At 35.7% G+C, this 25,070-nt stretch overlaps 1 protein-coding gene and 1 long non-coding RNA gene across 2 annotated transcripts; one reads left to right on the top strand and one right to left on the bottom strand.

Annotated features, from left to right (window-relative positions):
• Positions 1-3,950: 3,950 nt before the first annotated feature.
• On the bottom strand, positions 3,951-10,096 carry LOC111801803 (calcium permeable stress-gated cation channel 1-like). Its single transcript, XM_023685967.1, has 13 exons — positions 9,990-10,096; positions 9,668-9,874; positions 8,862-9,209; positions 8,501-8,659; positions 7,958-8,093; positions 7,752-7,853; positions 7,354-7,473; positions 7,172-7,252; positions 6,742-7,082; positions 6,412-6,657; positions 5,709-6,033; positions 5,372-5,605; positions 3,951-4,489 (listed from the first exon to the last, which is right to left on the bottom strand). Exons 3-13 carry the CDS (start codon positions 9,173-9,175, stop codon positions 4,220-4,222), a joined length of 2,328 nt encoding a protein of 775 aa, XP_023541735.1. The 5' UTR covers positions 9,176-9,209; positions 9,668-9,874; positions 9,990-10,096; the 3' UTR covers positions 3,951-4,219.
• Positions 10,097-16,888: 6,792 nt separating this feature from the next.
• LOC111801332 lies at positions 16,889-17,930 on the top strand. The gene is made up of 3 exons (XR_002816124.1): positions 16,889-17,303; positions 17,712-17,765; positions 17,844-17,930. It is a non-coding gene; the product is annotated as an uncharacterized LOC111801332 (long non-coding RNA).
• Positions 17,931-25,070: the final 7,140 nt, after the last annotated feature.

The following is a 25,070-nucleotide window of genomic DNA, read 5'->3' as shown; positions in this document are numbered from 1 at the left end:
AACAAGAAGCCTGTGGTACATCATCTCCGAGTGTTCGCCTGCGTTGTGTACATCAAGATCACGTGTCCCCACCTTGCCAAGCTCAATCCTTGGGGGCTGAAGGTCGTCTTCATCGGCTACGAACCCAAGAGCAAGGCGTACATGCTCTATGATCCTGCGGGGGCGAGTGTTAGGCTTATGGAGCCTGATACTTATTTATAGCTTGGTCAACGGTTATATCCGGTAAAGCTATATTTAGTAAAGCTATATATAGTAAAGCTATATATGGTAAAGCTATATCCGGTAAAGCTATATATGGTAAATAGCTATATATAGTAGATGGCTAAATCTGGTAAAGCTATATATAGTAAACTATATCATATATATATATATATATATATCTGGTCCGTAGAGCTTTGAAAATGTACTTTTCTATTCTCTGTACTCTCTCTCGTTGTACATACCTGAAGTCATCAATACAAAATCCTTTTAGCCAGAGTTCTCCTTGCAACTTTTCTCTATCCTTTTTTCTTTGTGTTCATCTAGATCGAGCGTGTGCGTTGTTGTGCGATCCTAACAGCGAGCTCTCGTGTCGCGCGACGTAGTCTTCGACATGAACACCTTCTGGCAGTGGAACGACGTGACCGAGGTAGACCAAGACCCAGATCAATTCACGGTAGAGTACCTCGTCACCGAGCCGAGAGAAGAAGGAGCACAGCACCGGGCACTGTCACCGTCGCCAGCAACTGCACCAGGCACGCCTATGCCAACACCAGCTGCAACTCTTGCTACGCCCCTTGAACCAGTGGAGTTCGCAACACCACGTACTGTAGATTCGACGCTAGATGCTAATCACGATGATGGTCTGGCAGCCAAGTTTCAGAAGATTGAAGACCTACTAGGAGAAGGTGAACCACCGGGACTAGCGGTGCATGAGTTCGAAGAAGAGGTGGCTGAACTACATGCCATCAACGCGAATGAACCGAACTCTTTCGCCGAAGCAGAGAAGAAACCATGCTGGCTCAAGGCCATGTAGGAAGAGATGACGTCCATCATTGAGAACAAGACGTGGAGTCTATAGGACATACTGCTACGACACCAAGTCATAGGGCTCAAATGGGTGTTCAAGTTGAAGAGTAACGAAGAGGGAGAAGTTGTGAAGCACAAGGCCAATTCGGTGGCGAAGGGCTACGTCTAGAAGCAAGGGGTGGACTTCGAAGAGGTGTTCGCGCCGGTGGCAAGGTTGGAATCCGTCCGCCTGTTGCTAGCAATCGCGGCACGTCACTCCTGGGAGGTCCACCATATGGACGTGAAGTCCGCTTTCCTCAACGGAGAGCTGAAGGAGACCTTCTACGTCTGACAACCACCTGGCTTCATTGACAACGACAACCCTGACAAGGTACTGCGCTTGCACAAGGTGCTCTACGGGCTTCGGCAAGCACCACGAGCTTGGAACGCGAAGCTCGACAGTACCCTATTGACGCTCAAGTTCAAACATTGTGCCTCTAAGTATGGCATGTACACGCGTGGCCACGACGAGCAACGGCTGATCGTGGGAGTGTACGTCGAGGATCTCATAATCACTGGAGGCGACATGAAAGTTCTTGGAAGATTCAAGAGGGAGAGGTCAACGACCTTCAAGATGAGCAATCTCGGTGCGCTCAGCTACTACCTCGGCATGGAAGTGCAGCAGAGTACTGCCGGCATCACCATCTGTCAAAGTGCGTAGGCGAAGAATCTGCTGGACATAGCTAGGCTGGCGGACAGTAACCCTACCGCCCTAACCTCGCCTATTATATTGGATACGTGAGTAGGTTTATGGAAGCACCAAGGGAGAAGCATCTTGTGGCTGTCAAGCGCATCTTGTGCTATATGGTCGGAACCAGATGCTGGGGTGTGAGATATTGTGCAGGGAGAGGAAGGAAGAAGCTTGAGCTGGTCGGCTACAGTGATAGTGACATGGCCGGTGATGTTGATGATCGCAAGAGCACTAGCAGGATGATTAACTTTCTCTCAAGCGGACGATTTGCTAGCAATCAACTAAATAGAAGGAAGTTGCTCTGTCTTCTTGCGAAGCAGAGTACATCGCCGCTTCGACGACAGGCACACAGGGGGTCTGGCTTGCGCGACTAATGGAGGAGCTGATCGGAAAAGAAGGCGATCCACCAATGTCGTACGTGGACAACAAGTCTACAATCTCCCTGATCAAAAATCTAGTTTTGCACGACTGGAGCAAGCACATAGAGATCAAATTTCATTACATCCGAGAATGTGCAAATTGATGGCTTATTAAGATTGACTTCATCCGAACAGAGGAATAGCTTGTAGACATCTTCATCAAGTCTCTGGCATGTGTAAAATTTGAGGAATTTCACTCAAAGATCAGAGTCAAATAATAAGGTAGACATACCATAGGGAGGAGATTTTTAGATAAAAACCTTGTGATTTTTTCTTATTTAGTTTATTCGCGGTCTTTCCTTGAATTAGTTGGTTGAATTTTTGTTAGACAATTTGACCCATGTGGAGTAGCATAATTCAACCAACTAATTCAAGAAAAGACCTGAATAAACTAAATAAGGAAAAAACACAAGACTTTTATCTAACACAAACACATTCTTACTACTGACACTATCGACAAGGGTGTTTCTTCCTTTTTGATATCTACAGCACGGAGCTAGGACCAACTTTCTCATTTTTATCATCAACACTACTTTAGGCATAGTCCCCAAACACATACCCTTGAATTTAAAGTTAGTCTTCGATGTGGCGTAAACACTACTTCATTCTTATGAAAATCAAAATTGTTACTATTAATGACGTTTGTTGAGGAGTTCATAGAAATGGAGTCATTAATAGATAATTTTTCGCCTTTATTGCATTTTCACTAATCGTATAGTTATGTTCTAGCTTTTGGACTTTTGGACTCAGCGGTTGACTAGGCTACGGAAATGGGGATTTTTTTTAAATACTTTTCACCATGGTATTATTTATGAATAATGAAGTTCATGATAATTTTAAAATTAGAATAAATTTTTAGATATTTTTTCATCACATTCATGTAGTAACAATTTTATTTTAAACGAAAAAAGAAAGTAGGTTGTTACAACTAAAATTTACTTACTAAACTATGCTCCTAATAAAATTATTTTAAACTACCATGAATGGAAATATTATTTCTTAAAATCATCCTAAAATAATTGAAAAAAANTTTTTTTTTTTTTTTTTTTTTTTTGGAAATAGGGGAAAAGTGATAAATTCAAACTTTTTCTAATTAATTAAAAAAGAAAAATAACATTAAATTTCGTGCAGGAGGAGTTGACTGCTGAACAAGTGGTATCATTAATGACTTGGTTAGATGAATCGTTTAAAATAGGAACAATGCGTGTCTTGTGGCTCCTGCACATGTTGTGTCATGTGTTTGTTAATGCTTGTTTATTATGTTACTCTTGTGATGTAAGTATGTTATGCAATGGAATTCGATATGTTATGTTATATTGTAATTATGAGATATACTATGTTATGAAATATCACGTTAGACATGTTATGTCATATGAAATTATGTTGTATTATGAAAATTGATATACCATGTTATACACTATGCTACTAGATGACATAAAATGATTAAGTTATGTATGAAATAAACGATAGTATAACTTGCATCATAGATACATACTATAGTTTTAAACTTTAGGGAACTCATGTATATTGTATGTTCACGTACATCGAGATACTTTTCTGTTATCATAGGACACTACACTATGATGTTATGTTATATTATTATATACACCATAATATTACGTGCACTCCCTTCCCCTCCCTTCCCCTGTGGTATACCAGCAACCTGAGTGTATGCTAATCGAAGGCTAGGTCTAGGAGATACATAAATGAACTCGTCGGGGGTCCTTTCCGGCAACCGAGTTTTTAGAATTAATAAATAAATTTCTTAATAAATGCACCATATATCAGAAAGCTTGCTAAAAAGGAGTCTACATAGAAATCTAACCCAGAAATAGGAAATTACAGAAAAAGGTATAATTCATCATCATCCTTTCCTTAAGAAACCAAATAGACTATAAAACAAACATAATCACAATCCCAACCTTCGTTAATTCAATTCACTCTAGATTCTACAGCTTTTCTCATTCAATTTACAAACATCATTTCCCCACAACACAACATTTTATTTAACAGTAAAATGTACAGAGAGATATGAATCCTATGTACCTTGGAGATTTAGCTTTCAAGGTTGGTGATTGTCTCTCCGAACCTCGGGCAACGATGGAGAGGAAGGAGCACTGGCTTTGCTCGGTAACGGAGTGTTCCTTCTCGACTGCCGTTTTGTTGCTACCAACACACTCTCAGTTTCAAATTCTTCAATCGACGACGCTGCTTCATCATCTTCTTCTTCGCTTTCCTTGAAAACTGGATGGGCATATGCATTGTGCAAGTACCCTTTCAAGTTCAGGTTTGGTTCCCTTGCACGTTCCAGAGTGTCCTTCATCATTGCTTCCTATATTCACAAAACATTGTAAAACTTTTACCTTTTTTCTTTTTTATGGTAAGAAACAGTAAACAAATTACAACCTAAATATGATGGATATATCTCCTAAATTTGAAGATCAAAATCGTTAGGAACTATTCTAAAGAGCTAAGACTAAGGGTTAGGATCGCACAACAACGCACACATTCGATCTAGATGAACACAAAAAAACACTCGATCTAGATGAACACAAAAAAACACTCGATCTAGATGAACACAAAAGACAGGAGAGAACACTCAATCTAGATGAACACAAAAAATAGGAGAGAGCATTAGATCTAAATGAATACAAAAGACATGAGAGAGAAAAGACAAAAATAAAATATTGACTAATTCAGTAATGCAAAAGGAATATTGGTTAAAGGTTTATATTGATGACTTCAACTATGTACTTAAAAGAATACAAAGAATGAGAAAATTACATGTTCTAGTCTATGAATGGAGGGTTATATATAATTTCAATTTACTATATATAGCTTTAACAGATATAAAGACCCTATTATATATATATTATATATAAGTATAGACCATTTTACGTATATAGTTTTACTATATATGACAATTGTTTCTATTTAACACTTGAATAAGCTATAAATAGGTAGGAACATATATTTGTCTAGTGAATATTCTTATCTTACATTGGGGATTCTCTTTTACCTAAATTTAGGTAACTTAAACCTCTTTCACCAAGTTAGATATCAGATAATAATATTATTATGTGTAACATGATAGCCTACTCTTGCAAAATGAAAATTTGCTTTTATCAATCTGAAGATAAAAGAGAAAATTCCACTTCCCCTGTTGCTATTTCTAAGCCAGAAACTATATTATATCGATAAATTTTCAACAAACCTGTATGGGATATCGGACAAATGCCGATTCATAACGACCTTTGCAGTAGAGATGGAACGATATGGTGATTACTGGAAGTGCAATTAGAAATGGGGTTGATTGGGCAGCTTTCTTTGTACTTAGTAGTCCCATTAGAATCACCTGTGAGAAAATCAAAGCATAAATGATGCGCCCATGGACATCAGGCCAGAATGCTGCAGCGCTCTCATATTCCTGGTTGTAAACATTTATGATCTGCAATTTTTTACAAGGGTATTTATGAGTACACAAAATATAAAGAAAGAAACATTAAAAACTCATATTCAGCTTCTTAAGCTCATAAGAATTCATAACTTACCTGATGACGGAATACAACAAAGCCCAGGGCAAAGAAGACTATTATGAAAGGAAGCAGAAGAGGCGTCACTGTTGCATAGACGAGACCTAATAGAAAATATAGCTGTATTCGAGGTTCTCCTGTGTTGAAACCAAGACTTCCTGGATCCATTGCCTCTTCCCTATCCTTTTCAGTCTTTACTAAGAAAAAGTTCTTTAAGTGGAACATTATTAGAGGCTTCAACATCAAAATCTCCCCAGCAATGCCGGCCCATCCATCCACCATGATATAAGTAATGAAGAAAGTTGCTTTCATAGGTATCGCCACACCAATTGTCTTGGGAATTCTACAGAAAAGAATATAAGTGAAGGTTTTAAAGGAAGAACATTAATTCAGAAATTTATGCTCATGGAAATAGTTTTAGCTGAAAAATTAGAGATGATGCCACATGTCACAACCTAACTAAACCCTAAACCCTTACGACTAGTCGTGAGCGTGTCAAGATCACGATGCTGCATGGTTGAAACATGACACAACATATGAAGTTCTAAATAGAAAACATGATGATGCCAGGGTGCTAGGAAGCTTGAGTTAAATACTTTTAACATAATAGGATACAAAAAAACACAATTAAGCACACAAAACAACATAAGTAGACAAAAGAGCTGAGCTGTTCTGCACACAACACAATGGCTAGAGTGTGATCACTATGAGAGTAACTTACTGATCTGCAGACTGCTTAATAAAAGAGCTGAGCTGTTCAAAAGCAGCTCCTGCAATTACACTGCCAAGGAATACATTCACAAAATTGAAAATGTAGTAACGGGCAGCTGCTCTCCTTTCTAGAGATGACAGAGATGTAAATCCTTCAAACTTAGCCATTATCATTAATATTGTAGGCAGAAAAATGAGAAAAATTTTCAACACAATTCCCGGAAGAAAACCTTGGACGAACGACTTAACAAAGTCCCTGCAAAAAAAGGGTAAATTAATTAAATTGAATATAATTTTTAATTTACATTAATTAAAAACCAAATGCAGGACTTGAACATACCTTTCAATAATGGGTTTTAGGAATGGTGCTATCTTCTCAATTCCCTCAATGCTCGCAAGAGATTGTACAAATGATATAGGAATCATGAAGAAGAAAGTAAGAAAGAAGAATGCAACGCCCATTAGTAGCTTTCTAACAGTAAGTGAAACATATGGAATAGCAAGATTTTCCCAGTATACATCACGTGGTTCTGGAGCCCATTCTGTCAACCAAACAGTTGGATTTCTAGATTGCTGAGTTTGTGCACAAACAGCTGCACCCCAACGGGACTTAAATGAAACAAATGCTGCAGGCATTACAGATTTGGGATCATTGGCAATCCTTTTTCTCTCTGCGGCAATCTGCACAGTACACAAAGTATCGGTTATCACAATAGTATATATTAAATATGCAAAAATTTCAAGGTATAATCTGGATGAGAATTGCATACTTCTGTGCTCAGCTTCGCAATCTCTGCTGTCTGAAATTCAATTGCGTCCACTTTTTCTCCCCAGAGTCCAAGAAAACCAGTCTAGTAGGCAATACAAATTTCAGTATATTCTTTTATAGAAAGAAAATCAACATAGGATGGGAAAGATGCTTCTTCAAGTAATATGCCACTTAAATAGTTACCTTCATGAGAGGCTTGGCTGTAGAATCTCTTGTGTATTTGAGTTGGTAAAAGTCAAGCCAGTTTTGCGCTTTCTTCTTCTTCTTGACAAGTTTGGATAGCTTGTTTGCATCATATACCACCTGCATATATTTTCTTCCAATCAGAAGACGATTAAAACGAGTTCATTTTTAAAAATTTGGGCCTTTAGGTAATTCCAGAACAGTATCAATACATTTTTAAACATTATCATTTTAAACTAAAAGAAAAAGATGTTTGGATGTTGGATTCCTCTGCCCCAATAATTCAAAATATTTCCATTTTCTTTGTCTTCTTTTAGATTGAGTGTCTTTAAGAGAGAGAGAGAGAGAGAGAGAGAAGAAAAAGAAAGACACCACTAGTCTGAGTAAAACTCACTAACCTGATGAGTGAGATAGTTATCTGGATGATTCACCAAGAAAAAGTGCTCAACAAGCTCACTAACTGATTCATCCGGATCTGGTGGGACGTTTCTTACAAGGACCTGCCAAAAATAAGATAAACGAGTCAAGTTCACATACGAGCATGACATCAGTGATTAAAGGCACACAAGTCACTTATCAAAAGTACACGTCACTATTATCTCACGGTAAACTGATCTGGACGCCGTTTTTCAGATGCAAGAAATTGTAGTCTCAGAAAAGCAACCTTTGCATACTCCTTCATCAGTACGTAGCATGTCCAGAAGGTAAATGCATAAGCCATCACTAGATGACTCCAAAATCTACATTTTAGAACAACAAATAAAAATGAAATAATGCTCAACATTAGAGAAAGAACAGGATCAAAATTGACAACCATTATTGGAAAGAGTCAAATAACAATGCAGTATTCTTTTCTTTTCTTTTCTTTTCTTTTTTTTTTATAGGAAACCACACTTCTATTGAGAAAATTCAAAGGATTTTTAATTTCCTATAGATATATACTATGAGAAAAAACAAGCTTTCACTCAGAAACATAAAAGATTATATAAGGACATTAAAGAATGTATAACCAACATGATGAGCATATACTATCAAATGTCAAATGAATTCATATGGGTGTGTAAAACCACAGAACAAGCATCTATGGTCCACATAAGCTAATTAAGAAAAAGTTCAATTATAGCTCATGAAAGAAAGAAGCCAAAACCTTTGTGATCTAGCAGGGATGTTCGATATTGAAAGCTTATCAATATCACTAGCAGTCACATTTGCCGTCACTTGAGCAATAGACACATTATTATCAGTATAGTTAACTGGCACCAGTACAGCCCATGCAAGGAATGCTATAGGGACAAAGATCTTAAGCCTGCAATGAAAGTAATGAAACATATGATAAATATTACAATCAACATTTGTAAGGAACTTACGACTAATAAATTTATAAAAAGAAATGTAAGGGTAGATATCTAACAAAATTAACAATTGAGATTACAATCTTGAAAATCTAACAAAAGATCATGGTATATGATAATTAAAATAAAAGGGATAACATAAAGTTCATGGCATACCCTATCAAGTATATCCTCAAGTAAACAGCAGAATCCAATCCTGCATGGTCAATGAGCTCAGGTTCTGGCATTCTGATGGCTTCGGGCATCCAATTCAAGAACTTTAAATATGACCTGAAGTCCAAGTTGACAAACCTACGAACAAAGGCACCTGCATGTGTTGGACTGCTCCTTAAACCCTTCAAATACCACTTTGAAAAGTACACCCTATCATTGAAAGGCTGGAGCCTTAAAACGGCAAAAACCAAAAGGAATATGACTGCGCTGAGAATATTGATAGCTGCAGAAACCCCAATATCTTGCAAAGTAGCCATTTCTTATAGCTCCTCCGCAAGCGAATTTATCTTCCTGAAATAGAAATTGGAGCAGATTCCATCACCCAACTCATGGAAATAAATCGTCTGCCAAGTTTCATCTACACTAAAAGCAAACCGAACATCCAGCTTTTTCACCTAACCCATTAGCTAAATGAAATCGTCATCTAAAGTAAAAATTAAACAAGAAGTTAAAAATCTCGAAAATTGGAAAAGAAACCATCAATGATTTGAATAAACGACACGGAAATTCGACTAAATGAGTTCACATTAACTACGGGTGAAGTAATTAAACGCACCTGGCGGCCCCAATTCCATAATCTGTAAATTATTAGGTGGAATAAAAGGAAACAAAAGTAGGATGCAATTTCACCCTATGATTACACAGAAATAGCAACAAATTTGACTGCCGTGGACTAATTCAATCTCACCAAACTCACTCAAAAGAGTACATAAAACAGAAACAAAAACGAGAAAAATAGAACTCCTTACTCGTAATTTTTCCCCAATCCCGACCTCCACAGTATCCAGAACGCCAAAATCCAGTAGAATCCGAATTATTGAAGAAGAAGATGAAGAAGATCGCCTTCGGATTGCGTCAAAGATCAACCAACTTGCTATCCAACGTACAAGGAATTGCGTCTTGAAGTAACAAGTTAGCACGTGAAACCTCCCACCAAAACAGCCGAATATCTCACTCTGTAAAGAAACAGAAACAGAAACGAAAACGAAAACCAAAAAGCGAAGCCATAGTCAGATTCAAGGAAAGCAAAACAAACACACACAGAGCTAGAGAGAGAGAGAGGGGGGAAACCTTGTGGAGAGAGTGAAAATGAGATCCATGGAGGAGCGAGTGTGAGGCAGATATTATGGTGGGGGGGATTTTGTGAAAGTGATTATCAACTGTTGAAGTCTAATTAGTGTTGTTAATTATTTTCTTAATTTTAATTAACCGGAAACTGGAAGAATCGGGAATCTGACCTTTCGTTGTCGGCAAATTTATAACGGCTATTTTTCCGTCTTTAATTCTTCTGTCTATTTCACTTTTAGAATGTAAAATTATTTATTTACTGTTTTTTTTTCAAATCATTATTAAAATAATGCCTAAATTAATACATAAAAAAAACACTTAAATATCTAAATTTGTCTAAAAAAAATATCGAAGGAAAAAAAATCTCAAAAATATTTTTAAACTTTAAAAACATTCAAAAATATATTTATCATTAATTTTAGATGAAATAAATAATTCATCAGATATCGATAAACAATAAATAATAAATAAAAATTTTGAATTTTGAATTTTCTTTTTATAAATGTAAAAAGTATTAATGTTTTTTTTTTCAATTTTAATATTTTTTTAAACATTTTAGTAATGTGAAAGGATATTAATGAAATTTTTTAAAATTTAAAAATATTTTTAAAATATTATTAAAAGTTCAAACCTTTTGTTATTTCAATTATTTTTATATTGTTATTAGATTTATAATTTATATTTAAATATTTATATCTAATTTTGTTTAATCTAAATTATTTAATTAAAAAATCATTAATTTCAGGGTAAAATAAATAAAAAAGATTAAATTTGAGATTGAATTTAATAAGTTAAAATTGAGGAATAAGAAAAATATTAATTAAACGCCCATCTTAGATACCAATTAAAATAAATAAATAAATTAGATTTGTTTTTCTTATTATTTATTTATTTTGTTTTTTCAGAATAAAATGAAATAAACTTTAATCTCACGCGATAGATACGCGCATGAGTACACGGACTAATCATTTCAAAGTAGAATAAATAATAGTAGATGGGCGGTGTGCAACACGCTCCTCTGTGCGATCCGCGTGGCAAGCGCGTTGGATAAGTGTTGGTGACAAGATTTGGATAGTTGTGGGCCAGTTGGACCCACGCGCCCGAACCTTGTAGCTTATGAACGACAAAAAACTAATAAAAAAATCATTAGATAATGCCACCTTTACATCCTTGTTGACCGTTATGAAATAACAGCCCAATTATTATCCGCCACGTCACACGCCATCCACCTGCTTAAAACTTGTGGTTTAATACTTGGAACGTCTGTCAAAGTGTTCGACTGGGTGATCTAATTTTTTCTTTATTTTAAAAAAAGTACTATTTTGAAAATCTTATAATAGTCAACACATAAATATTTATTTTGTTTTCATTAAGGTAAATATTATTTTTTATTCTAAGAATCGAAACAATTTAATCTTTATAATAATAATAAAAAAAATTATGGTAATTTTTTTTTATTATTTAAAGAATTAGTTTATTGATTAATTTTTTTAAAAATTTTAATCCTAATTTTCACTATAGAAATTAAATTGTTATAGATTTAAAAATANTTTTTTTTTTTTTTTTTTTTTTTTTTTTTTTTTTTTTTTTTTTTTTTTTTTTTTTTTTTTTTTTTTTTTTTTTTTTTTTTTTTTTTTTTTTTTAATGATACATTCGAATTATCAGTTCACCTTGTTACAGATGCATGCGAGTTGGATTGGGTTAGTTCAGAAAAATTTTTGGACCAATTCGAAGTTGTCAATTCTTCTTATTCGGGTTATATGTCATCAAAATCATTGTTGTTGCCTACTCGATTCTAACTTATAACAATACTTTTTTTTAAATTATCTTCAACGTATCTCATCGCTCATGTACGCGACTCGAGGCTCAAGGATACGTAAATATTGTCTGCAAAGTCTAAATTTTATACGGCTGACTTGTTCGTTGGGTTAGAACAAATGTTGAACAATCACCGTCTATTGCCACAAGAGTGCGATGTGATAGGTGCAACTTGAAATTTTGTGTTGATTGGGTTGGTAGCTTGAGCAGCTCAAATAGAGTTCACAACCCTTACAAAATCATACTTATCCACATTACATGTTAGATTAATATCTACAATCTCATGATGCTAAAAATTCAAACATTCACGAGTCACTATACATCATTAACAACGGTTAAGAATGTCATGTATTTTAATTTTCATAATAATTTTAAAATCAGAGTAGAGTATGACTAATTGTAACTCTTTTTTTTTTACGGGTCGGAATCAACCCTAATTTTCAAATTTTGAAGAATTCAACCCAACCCTAACCTTGGTTAAAATTGGTCGAGTTTGAGTTGGGTAGTCCAGATTCTTTAATCATATGAACACCGCATTAGCAAATTGTTTTTTGGCACAAAAATCCAAGCAATTATTAACCTAAAAGAGAACAAAACTCATTAGAGATTTGATAAAAACATGTGGCTTCTTTGTAAAGTCTCTCCTTTTCTTTGTTAAAAAGCAAATCTTTATGGCAAAGCCTTCATTGCCAACAAATATTTTAAAAGAATGTATATGAAATTGTTCCCCCCTTTTTTAAAAAGTGAATGAAATTATTCTATACTATTAAGACATTTGTATTGCTTGAATTCTAAGGAATGGTTGGAATTAATAAGCCTTCCGCTCCTCTCCCTTACTTTCCAGTCGTGGTTCGTGTCTTCACCCGTTCAACACCACCATCATCGGTGGAAGAGTTGTACACTCTGTGTCACGGTCCTACTTTTTCAACCGTGCAGCGTTGTGATCTTGACACGCTCATGACCAGCCTTAAGGGGAATCAAGCTCCATATATATTTTCGCCCTGGCTTTGTGGCTTCATCAGACTTTACGCAAGGTTTGTCTTTGTCAATCGAACATTGTTTGTGCGAAATCCAAGCTTGTTCGACCACACATGTCACCTATGTGTGGATTTTCAATCGTCTGCGACACAACCGACTTGCCTCTACATTAGATCAAGTCATTTGGCTCGACCTTGCCTCTACTTGGAGCCAAGGTCTTTCAATGCATCGTTGCATCTCATTCCTGGTTCCAAAACTTTTTTTACAAATCTCTCTTCCCCGTTTTCTAAAATCTTATTTTCAAATCAGGGGTCCGAGGCTTGAGTATACATTGCCCACCCGTAGGCAACGCAATCTGAAGTTGGCTTGACTCACTCAGTACTGAGAGTGAGTGTCGCACAATCGCCAAATCCGATGCCAAGAAAAGACGATTATGACACTCCGCATTCACAGGCAAGGCTCGTTCGGTTATGTTTAGCTCGATTCAATTCTCTTCAGTTTGGAGGTTTATTCTCATTAGAGCTACTTTTAGGTACAATTTTAGGGCTTGACTGTAGTTTTTGTGAACGGTTAAAAGAAAGGAACTCGTCATTCATACGTTACCTAAATTTTAGTGAGATAAGTAGTCAGTTGGAGAAATTTCTATAACATCTTTAACCTATTAAGTTGCCACAAGTTCTTTTCTAAGCTCTAGGAAGTTCGAGTTTCGAGTCTACAATTATCTGAGCTTTTGAAGAGGTCTCAAAGTTTCAAGTATTTTACTTAATTGTCACAAACCCGAACAAAATCTATAAGTTATTCATCATTTCTGGTATTGCGAATCTACTAGACGGTGTATTTGAGCTCTGGGTGAACAAACTTTTTTGTTAGCTTATTTTGCCAAGAAAAATGAATCATTAGTACCTAAATATAGAGGTGCAACCTTGCCATAATCATATTATAGGACAATATGACATTATCTCTATGAACATCTTTGTGTAAGGTTGACTAGTGACCCTTCCACGAGAACCATAAAGTAAAAAAGTTTGGAGGAGCGACCCTGTATGGCGGTTAGCTACTGAGCCTACCTGTGTAGACACCTATCCCCTCTCAAGATGGGTATACGAAACCGTGACCTATTCATGAAACCCTTGACCCGTTTCCACACACGATAGGGGCACCTGTGTCGCATCAACACGCTATCCTGTCTAACACTACTAATGAGGTACTGGAGAAAATAGGAAGTGGTCTCGATTTGGTGGATATCATTCACAACTATGATAGGTAGGTAAGCTTTATTAGTCTTTTCTGGGTGTTGTGGAGGTTAACTAGATTCTTAGAACATGTAGGCGGTTTAAATCTTAGGTTCTCATTTCTAGGACTCTCTAGACTGGCTTCTCGAGACTAGGGTCTTGACCTCCGATGATTGCTCATGATCTTAAGGTGTTCGGTCTACTAGAAGCATCCTTACCTAGGTCATAGTAAAATTGTCATAACTCTAACACACTATTCATTTTTTCATTTGTCCTAAAATTGTGCTGGAGAGATAAATCAATCATTTAAAGTATACTTCTCATTCTCAACTAGAGTATCTAGCGTAGTGAACTTCATCTTATATAGCTTACCATTCATTCTCAATTAGAGTATCTAGCGTAGGGTATTTCAGACATTCGTAGACATCATGCATAATATGCTTATCATTTTAACTCATTCCAATGCTCTAAACATGCATCTTCTAGAATATCCTAACGATCCTTACAAGTACTGCTCAAAGGAATCCAAATGACTATTTACTTGATCGTGCTTGTTTTAGCTTTTCTTATTCTTACTCTCTCAATGCTTCGAGAAATGCCACTCACCGATCATAATTAAAGTCACATTAAGCTTAGCATCAAAATTGGATTGAAAAACAGTCAAACAAAGGTTGAACGGGTGAGAAAAGTACCTATCACACACTTTCACGTGTGGCACGTGCGACCCAAGGGCAATACATCCTCGGTTAGAATCCTAGTCAATGTAGGTTGTCCGAATTTTCTATTGATTATCTCCGCACCCTGATTGCACTTCAACACCCGCATGAAGCAACTTCGATGGATTTTTTAGGCATTTTATAATAGCGTGATGCACGTTGTCTTTAGGCGCGCATTTGATCCCTCGAAGATGCAACGGCGAAGTGTTCCCTTCCCCACGCGAGCACACCTTCGAACCTTAGGTCACGACATTTGAATTTGAATTTCATACGAATTTCTCAAAATTATACATTCAACTTTTTGGTAACTTTTTCTAATTTCTTCCAATTTTCAAATATTTTTCTATATACCCGATACAACTTAGTTCTTTTATCAAAGTTGAAGAGTTTTAATCCAGACATTCATCAAAATTAACTTCGTCCAATTTCGTCAATTATGGAAAGAAGATAATCTCATTAGAAAAGTGTTTCTTAAATTCTTATAGCTCTTAGACCTCAAATGAAAACCGATCTTTCAAGCAGCTTCTCAAAGCATAATAAATAACTTTCAAAAGCAAACAATCACCTAAACGCTCGAATCTAAACAAAATCGATAGTCTTGAACCCATAAAATTGATTCTTAACCGTTTTTAGTGATTCAAATGCCTAGATATATAGAAAATCACATTTTGAAAAACATTCAAAAAGACGACAACCCATCAGTTACCTATTTCGGTTTGACACAAACAAAAAAATGACTAAAATGTCCCTCGAGCTTTATCCATTGACTTTGACTTATTATTATTATTATTATTTTATTTTACATTTTTCTTGAGTCGGTACATATTTAACAACTTTACTCTTCAATCAAATCACGAAATTTAGCGCTAAAACAACTAATAAAATCGGTTAATCTTGAAATAAAGGAAAAACTAGAAAAGCTCGTACCTTCGTAACCTCGTGATTGTTTTTTTTGTTTTGTTTTGTTTTTGTTTTTAATATTAAAAGAGAGTTGACCTAGATCTAAAATTTGGAAGGGCATAGTCGAAGACTTAAACAAATAAGGAACATGTTTAAACTTAAAAAGAATGCAAAGAAACATTGAACCAACAAATTGGTGGGAAGATCCACAATTTATGGACATGTATTTTAACATTGAATCAATATCAAATCTTGAAATAGTTGACCTAAAACTTTCATAAAATATGTACTATATATTAAGATTATTCAAATGCACACTTTATTTAAATTGATTGGATTTTCTTATTATAAGTATTAGTTTGAACTAAATGCAATTTTAATATTTTTATGATTAGAGAGGTCGAGTCTATTAAAAATTATTTATACTAGTTGAGACACATTCAATTCAATCTACGTGAATCTTATAGTTTTAATGTAATAGTCCAAAAAGAAACCTTAATTGTTGTCTCGATGGTTATAAAAGTTGAACTCGACTTGTCTTTGTTGTGTCGTAATGTCACAATCTTCAATGCTCTGATACCACTTTTCGTACTCTAATACCACAACAAAAATGTTTTGATATGCAAGTTGTAGCGGAATGCCACAACCAAAAATGGTTTGATACCCAATTGTTGTAGTAGAAGTGGAAACAAGATCGATCGCACTCATATACCCAAAAAAAAAAAAAAAATAATAATAAAAAAAAATAAACAAAGAGTCACAAAGATTTACGTGGTTTGGAGAGAAGAAATTTTCCTACCTCCACGGATGATAGCCAATCACTATAACCAAAATGTTTATAAGTGTATCTCTTACACTCTCACACTGCAAAATCTCTCTTACAAAGTTCTTCTCAATTGCTTTTAGGCAAATACAAAATGACAATGGCTCCACACCTCAAAATAATGCTAGACAAGCCTTTTTATAAACATAACAATACTAATTCTCATACATGAACTAAATAAATAAGAATATGGACTAAAATGATGAAGTAAACGAGAGTTATGAACCAAGGTAGATAAAAATATGAACCAAAAGAGTTATGAACTAAATGAGAATTAATAACCAAAATAAATGAGAGTATGAACCAAAAAGAGTTATGAACTAAAGGAGAGTTATGACGTACAACCATCTCAGCTTAAAAAAGTAGTTGCACCTCACCCATGGTGTCACTAGCTTCCTGGCTTGTTCTTCTCCTTCATATTGTGGATATGCATACTCCCTCACCATGCCATACAACTCACAACTGACGCTAAAGCCTTGTTCGTTTTCGATCTTCGCCGTTGTTCATCTCCATTTTTGTCCTCGTTGATTGTCCACTTAGTTATCGTTCTTCAATGTGGTTACTGGTTTTCGTTTGATCGTCGATCAACGCTATCCCTCATCGTAATGACGCATCATACTGCAGATCGTCTCTCGATGCACAACATCATGTCTTTGTACGTCTCCATCTCTCTCTCTCACACTCTCCTTCAATTAAGTTTCATTGTGTCATATGGGAATCCTCATAGTAGAATTAGGGTTTTAGTGTGCATTAGTGCACTTGGATTCATGCAGGGTTCGAATCTCCGTTGTTGTTTAGGTCAAACATGGTTGCCAACAAAGAGGTTGCGAGACATCTCATGCATCAAGTGGTGAGTTTCGACGAGGTTCCATGTTCTTCTTCAAACACGACCTTAGTTTTCCGTTAAAATATGCTTCCTTCAATATCTCAAACCGCGATTTATGTCTCTCTTCTTTGGCTGCTATTCTAGCACTTACTATATGTGGGTTTTTTTCTTTTGGCTCTTGGATTAGTTGGTTTGGTTCAACTCTGGTTTGATTTTTCATTGATTTAGGTTGATTAAGCTATTTTCTACTTGTTTGGGTCTAATTTAGTGGGCTTTTCTTTAGTTTCTAGTTTGATTTGGCCGGTTCTTCAATCGGGCCGGTTGGTTTTTTTCTTTGATTCACGATTGATTTTGTAAGTTTTCGTTGGTTGTGTTTGACTTAGGACTATTTTGGACGTTTTGAGTAAGATTCGTGTATGTTGGATTTGTTAGGGTTATGTTACCACAAAAGGGAGAAACATACTTGTGAGGAGCTCAATTCTAGAGGTAAATGACTTCCTATTCGATGACTTTGATAGGTTGACATGCATTCATATCTTCGTCAACCTAATATAATTTGTACAGAATCCAAGTTTGTTCGACCATACACGCCGCCTGCGCATGCATTTTTACTAGTCTCGACACAACCGCTTGCTTGTACACTAGGCCAAGTCATTCGGCTCGCCCTTGTCTCTACTTGGGTCGAAGGTCTCTCAATACAACACTGCATCTCATCTTGTCATCTTGGTTCCCAAGCGACATGACCCATATGTCTTGACACCATTCGAAGTCTTGGGGCGTCATTGACCATCGCAACTCACTCGTTCATGCCATTGAGAACGGACCTACGTGTTGCTCATCTCATCGAGACATCCTGAACATCCATCCATCTAGGTTCTATCGAGGTATTGGCCCTCCCTTGCCCATTTATGGATACTGTACCGGATAGCTAGTGCATAATCTAACCTCCGATACATGGGCTGGGGCGCAATACCAACACACTTGTGTCGCAGTACTGTCCTTGAAAGCCCCATTTCAAAGTAAGTCGCTCAAGACACTCGTCTCGGAATGCTCAATCTCACTGTGACACACGCATGTGCCACATGGTAGCTCACTTAAACCATAGGGTCCAAGCGTGGTGGAGAGCTGACACTATGTCTCCCCTATAGTATATTTTAAGGCAGTTTCAATACTCCTCGGGTAGACGCCATTTTGACGAATGGTGAGGTATCGTGGAGCGTCCGTTCCATGTCCTATTGACACAAAATTTGTTAAACATTCATATTTTATACGGGACGGACTTAACTCTAGAATTGCATGCCCAAATTTCTTCTGGAACCTCGACTTTCGAGGTTAAGGCTCGGGGCCCTACCCGACCCTTCAACCAGCCTATCTTTGGCACTCTTGTCTACTCGTTACCCTTATCTTGCTTATGCTCGACTTATCTTCAAACCGTAAAAGTTACCAACATGGATACACAATCCGTCGATAGTTCCCGTCACTACACAATAACATAATCAAGGAATGGGGACACTCCAACGACTTCGAAAGGTATTCCATCTACGTTTTCTTTCTCCTCTCTCTTTGTTTTTCCATTGTGTTCTCCCTCTTGGGCGTAGGAGTCAGATGGCTACACAGTTGGTTGAGATGTTGAAGCTTGGTAGGAGGGAGTCCCACCTTAACTAATGTAAGAAATTTCCATTTGTACGAAGCCTTTTTGGGAAGCCCAAAGTAAAGCGACAATATCATAACATTGTGAAAATTCGTGATTCCTAACATAAGACCCTCGTGATTTAGTCACCATACCCATACTTTATTTTTGTCTCCTAGTTTTAAATGTGGTTACATTCTTTATCATATATTTGATAATTTAAAAATATGAATGGACACATGTTCGAATTAAGAAAAATGAAATTGTGAAACCAACAATTGTCCGTATCTCTGCCGACAACTTTCTCATATGGGCGGTAGGTAACTGCCTTGTCATTATATCTCTAAAACTGTCCTATCAACATCATTATTATTATTTTTTATTTTACTTCTTATAAAATAATTAACTTTTCCATTCCCTTTTTATATATATATATATATGTGTTATAATATTATTTTTATATAAACAATAATAAAAGAATTTAACCATCTCATAATCTCAACAATTAAAAAAAAATGTTTAACCATCCTCAAATGTTTTTTTGGGTATGTATTTTTTTTCAAATTAAGTTAATAGGTAATTTTGACCAATTTTTAATGGATTTTTACTTCCAAATTTTTTATTTTTTACCGTGTGTTTTTTTTTTAAATTTTGTTCAAATTATTGTCGGTCAATTTTAATCGATTCATTAGGTATTCATCCTAACTTGATTTCGAGTAACTCATAAAATTCTTCTAACATTTAATTTCTAACTTGCTAAATAACAGAAACAAAATTCACATCAATATCAGGTAAATCTGCCCATCTATTAGATAAATCTACCTCAGATAGGAGTAAAAAGGCCATTTTTATTTTTTTATTATTTTTTGTAGCATCGACTTTTGATACATTTTAACCATTAGTTGGAACAGAAACAGTGAAAAAAAGTGACGGAGAGGTTAGAGGAGGGAAGTTTATTTTAGAAAAAGTAATTTTTTAAATTTGTTTATTCATTATTTTACTTGGATTGTCAATATGGGAGGATTGACTTCCAACCTTAAAAAAAACAAAAAATTATTATTACCAACAATAGTGTTCCTTGTTCCAGATGAAATCAACGGTACTACAAATATGATTCTTTAACCAAAGACTTAAGGAAATGTCATCGTCTCCTCCTACTAAAGATATAAATACTATTTTTTCTATTTTTGGCCAAAATACTTTACTAGAAGCATGTACCGGTGTTGCTGCTAAAATTGCACTAATACTATGTTGATTGCCAAAATTTTTCTCTCTAAGGCTAATCTCATGTTCGCCTAAATCTGTCTTTAGACTTGCAGTGAGAAGTGAGATGAGAGAGTTGAATCCTTTATATGATTCGAAATTGCCACTTCCCATGGAGAGAATCGACGTTGTATCCTTGAGCTAGATTCTGCAAAACAAGAGTTAATAGTCCTGCTCGATTCAAAAGTAAGCAATAAGATAAAACAAAAAAATGTTACGAGGTTTCATTTTTTTTTTTTAGAGTTTATTTCAGTTTTTTTTTTCTACACGTTCATTTTGTTTCGTTTATATATATAGCCAAATCAGATTCATATAGAAGGAAGATTCACAGGTTGTACAATTTAAATCTCCTCAATTTTTTAACCTAATTTATCTAAACATATACAATACATGTAATAATTAAGAAGTTGTTGCACTGAAGTTAAAATATTTTATATTTAGATGAGAGGTTAAATCGAACTAAACCTAACTTACATTGTCAGCAATACAAACACATAATAATTAATTCTTTAATCAACCTCTTTAGCGGGTGACATAATCTAGAATCCGAACACTCTTGTAAGATGAAAGATATTGATCTAGTTTATGGTAAGGACATAATTCAAATTATGCAATGGCTTATGATCTAAATCAAAATATTGAAGTTTTTATGAGATTTTCAACTTTCGAACATATATTAGTACGTGGGATTCAAACAAGAGAGTTGTTTTTAATCATATTATATTACAAAAGAAGGAAAACAAACCTATCACGATCATTATATTCTCCGTCTTCATCCCCACCCAATTCTTCAACCTTTTCTATCCTCGTCCGGCTTGAAAGAGAGACTTTTTAAGTTTCATTTCCAATGATTCAAAAATGAAGAAAACTTTCTATATCTCATTTCAAGTTCCAATAGATTTTTTTGAAGTTCGAATGTGTTAAATGTCTTGATTTTATTTGTTTGGTTTGTGTAGTAACATATGTTGGATTAGTTTTTGTGCTAATTAGATTAGTTTATCTGTAATTTGGGTTATTTTGTGTGTTAATTAGAAAAACATCCAAGAATTTATTCACGGTTGGTACCATATCCAAGGTTTCTTTTACCCTTTGGTATCTACGACACTAGCCAATATAGTCCAACCTTCTTGTTGGATCAATTTCATAGCTTTTATGGTTGAGACCACCTTAGGGGCAATTCTAGTGCAGGTGCTCTTGAATTTAAAATTAGATGGCGGTGAGAATACCACTTCCCATTTATGACAATCTATGGTAGCGTGGTTCTCAACCAACTAATTCATTCCCAGTATTATGTCGAAATTTGCCATGCTAACAACTATCAGGTCTACGTATAAGGTCTATCCTGCCACTATTACTTGTCAACGTTTTACTCTACTCTTATCAACTAGGTCTTTCCCCACTTGGTACTGACATTCAATACATGCAATAAGGGTTTTAATCCTACTACTTGACTAACAAATCATACAAATATAAACGAATGAGTAGAGTCTGAATCAAATAAAGTGAACGTACAGTGTCCTAGGATAGATAAAGTACCTATCACCACTGTGTCACATTTCTTGATTTCTCTACTGGTCGAAGTAGATGCTCTTGTCTAAGAGCAAATCTGCATGAGTTTCTCTATACCACCTAAGTCCCTTGGCAGGTTAACCGAGTTTTCCATTCTCCTTATAATGAAATTCTTAGCAACATTGCCTTCCCGGCCACACTTGGAACAAGCTTTGGATTTGACCATACACCTAACTCAATGTTGCTGTCCACATGCATCGCGTTGTGGTTTCTCGTTTCCTCTAGCCCTCTCTTAGTCCCTGCGATATCTATTATTTGTTGATGTCTGCATACCAGTGGTAGACCATTTAGCTCCCTCAATAAATACCATCTTTTTTGTCCTATAGTAACTGCTAACTCTCAATGTTCCTCAACTCGAGGCTCCTCCATAGCCTTAGCTGCCCTTAGAGCGACAACATAAGTGGTAGGATCTATGACCCCCATAGTACGGTGAATCTTTGCGTTCAAGCCCAGGATGGACCTCTCAACCATCTTCAATTTTTTGTCCACCTGCTTCGGTGTGAACTGTTTCAACCTCATAAATACTCTTGTATAGGTGTCAACAGGGCGTCAACCCTGTGTCCTATTGCTTCGATGTTGGGCTTCCTTTGGGTAATACTCCATCAAATATACCTCTTTAAATCAAGACCATGGTATTAACTTCCATTTGGGCGGAGAATCTCTTAGCTATGCATCCACCATAGCTTTGAGTCATTTTTCAGCATAAACGAAATGCATGACACCTTCTGATCATCCAAATAGTTCATTAACAAGAAGATCATCTCCATTGACGTTAACTCCAATTGTGCCTCTATTTGATCTCCTAAGGTCCCACTAAAGGTACATGGATCATACTACTTAAAATTCCATAAGTACCTCACTTCTCGCGTGGATTGCGTATTGTTTGCTTGTTGCGTGGCCACCATGGCTTAGAATGATTCCTACATTAGGTTAGTCGTAGGGCCTATTCTAGCCTCCAATGCTGCTGATGGTGGTGTAGCTGCAAGAGTTGAGTTACATATCCTTCACAAGCTAGGTTCTCTCTACCTCTCCCTGTCCTTTAACATGAGGTTGTCCCCCTTCCTCCGCGTCCTCTTTTGTGGCCTCTAGGTGCCATGATTCTAAAACTACCATATATTTATTCTTAAGACTATTGCCTTTTGGTTTAAATCATATCGTACATAATATCATGACAAATATTGAACTCAGTCAACTGTGGTACAATCAATGGTGACACATGCAAATCAGGAATTACATATGACAATGACCAAGCAGCAACAATATATTTAATCAGTGACGTTTACCTTAATTTTTTTGTTATCTTATGTATAACATACCTGACGGTGACAGAGTATCAGCGGTGGGACCATGAAACATGTTAACCCTACCTCATATGCTAGTCTATAGAATCTGTAACCTAGAGCTTTGATACCAACTATAACGACTCGAATTTCCTACTGAAATAGAGTCACTACCATATTCATGACACAAACTTTCTATTTGGAAACATTCATTTAAAATCATTTATACAATAATGTCATCGACTTATACGTTTGTATTAAAAGATTTAAAACAAAATAATGAAATAAAAAATGTGAAATGTAAATAAATGAAAAAGAAGATTGAAAACGATGTCTAACTTAAGATCTACAAAAATAAAATGCAACTACCCGAACACAAGTTTCATGGTCTTCAACATGACGTCGCCGTCAATCGTATAGGAGTATCTTGCCTTTACCTGAAATGTAAGAATAACACAACGCTTGAGTATTTTAAGAAATACTTACTAAGCAACCTCACTATTGGGGTTAGGGAATGGAAACACATGCAACACNGTTGAGTTACATATCCTTCACAAGCTAGGTTCTCTCTACCTCTCCCTGTCCTTTAACATGAGGTTGTCCCCCTTCCTCCGCGTCCTCTTTTGTNCCTATTGTAAGACCACTTACTTGGATGATCTTGATCGACTTTCTATCTAATACTCGAATACGCTTGATTTCATCTCTCAGAGTTTGCTTCAAATATCGTAGAGATGTTTCACCCTATTAGAACATTCATCTAGTTTCCTTAGAAAATTCTAGTTTCCTAACTTAATTTAACTTCAATTGAGAAATTGAACATTGTACTNATAACATACCTGACGGTGACAGAGTATCAGCGGTGGGACCATGAAACATGTTAACCCTACCTCATATGCTAGTCTATAGAATCTGTAACCTAGAGCTTTGATACCAACTATAACGACTCGAATTTCCTACTGAAATAGAGTCACTACCATATTCATGACACAAACTTTCTATTTGGAAACATTCATTTAAAATCATTTATACAATAATGTCATCGACTTATACGTTTGTATTAAAAGATTTAAAACAAAATAATGAAATAAAAAATGTGAAATGTAAATAAATGAAAAAGAAGATTGAAAACGATGTCTAACTTAAGATCTACAAAAATAAAATGCAACTACCCGAACACAAGTTTCATGGTCTTCAACATGACGTCGCCGTCAATCGTATAGGAGTATCTTGCCTTTACCTGAAATGTAAGAATAACACAACGCTTGAGTATTTTAAGAAATACTTACTAAGCAACCTCACTATTGGGGTTAGGGAATGGAAACACATGCAACACGAATGAGACTTATCATTTAAAATTGTATTCTCTTAGGCGACTTTCCAATCCGAGCAAATTAGATGTGTAGTACTTCTCTACACACCTCTACACACAACCCACACGTGCGAGTAAGGGCCCACTACTCGCACACCCCCTGTGTTGTGGGTCGGGCTACCAACTATAGTGCTATTGCTAGAAACATAGAGGGAATAGCGAACATCGTAGCACCATAATGAACATGATTATCATTTTTATCTCATAGTGTACTCGTTCATACACATATTAAAGGGTAAGTATCCCGATGCATGTGAATATACAATTATGCATGAGGCCCCTATAATTTTCCATTTTAAATAAATTATGCAAGACAATCCCCGTTTATTCCTCAAATATTATACTCGGCAATATGCATGCACAAACTCTTATAAAATCATTTCTTAAATGACCCTAGTTTTCTACTAACTTAAAGTCGCTACCACATGCATGATGTAATATCTTGGATAGAAATATGTCATTGACTTGTTTAAGAAAAAGGTCTTAAAATAGTAAAAAGAAAAAAATTAAAATCTACCAAATTAAATGTGACCACCCTATGCATGTGTGATTGATATGAACCAAGAGACATCAATCATACAATATTCTTCAATGAAGATGTGAAGAAAATATTGTTGAAATTATCAAAAGATATTTCAATTCATGCCACATCGAACAAGAATGAAGTTTCATGTTATAAA

Source organism: Cucurbita pepo, chromosome LG09 (genome assembly GCF_002806865.2).
Source record: "Cucurbita pepo subsp. pepo cultivar mu-cu-16 chromosome LG09, ASM280686v2, whole genome shotgun sequence".
Taxonomy (NCBI): domain Eukaryota; kingdom Viridiplantae; phylum Streptophyta; class Magnoliopsida; order Cucurbitales; family Cucurbitaceae; genus Cucurbita; species Cucurbita pepo.
This window is presented reverse-complemented; position numbering and strand designations above follow the sequence as displayed.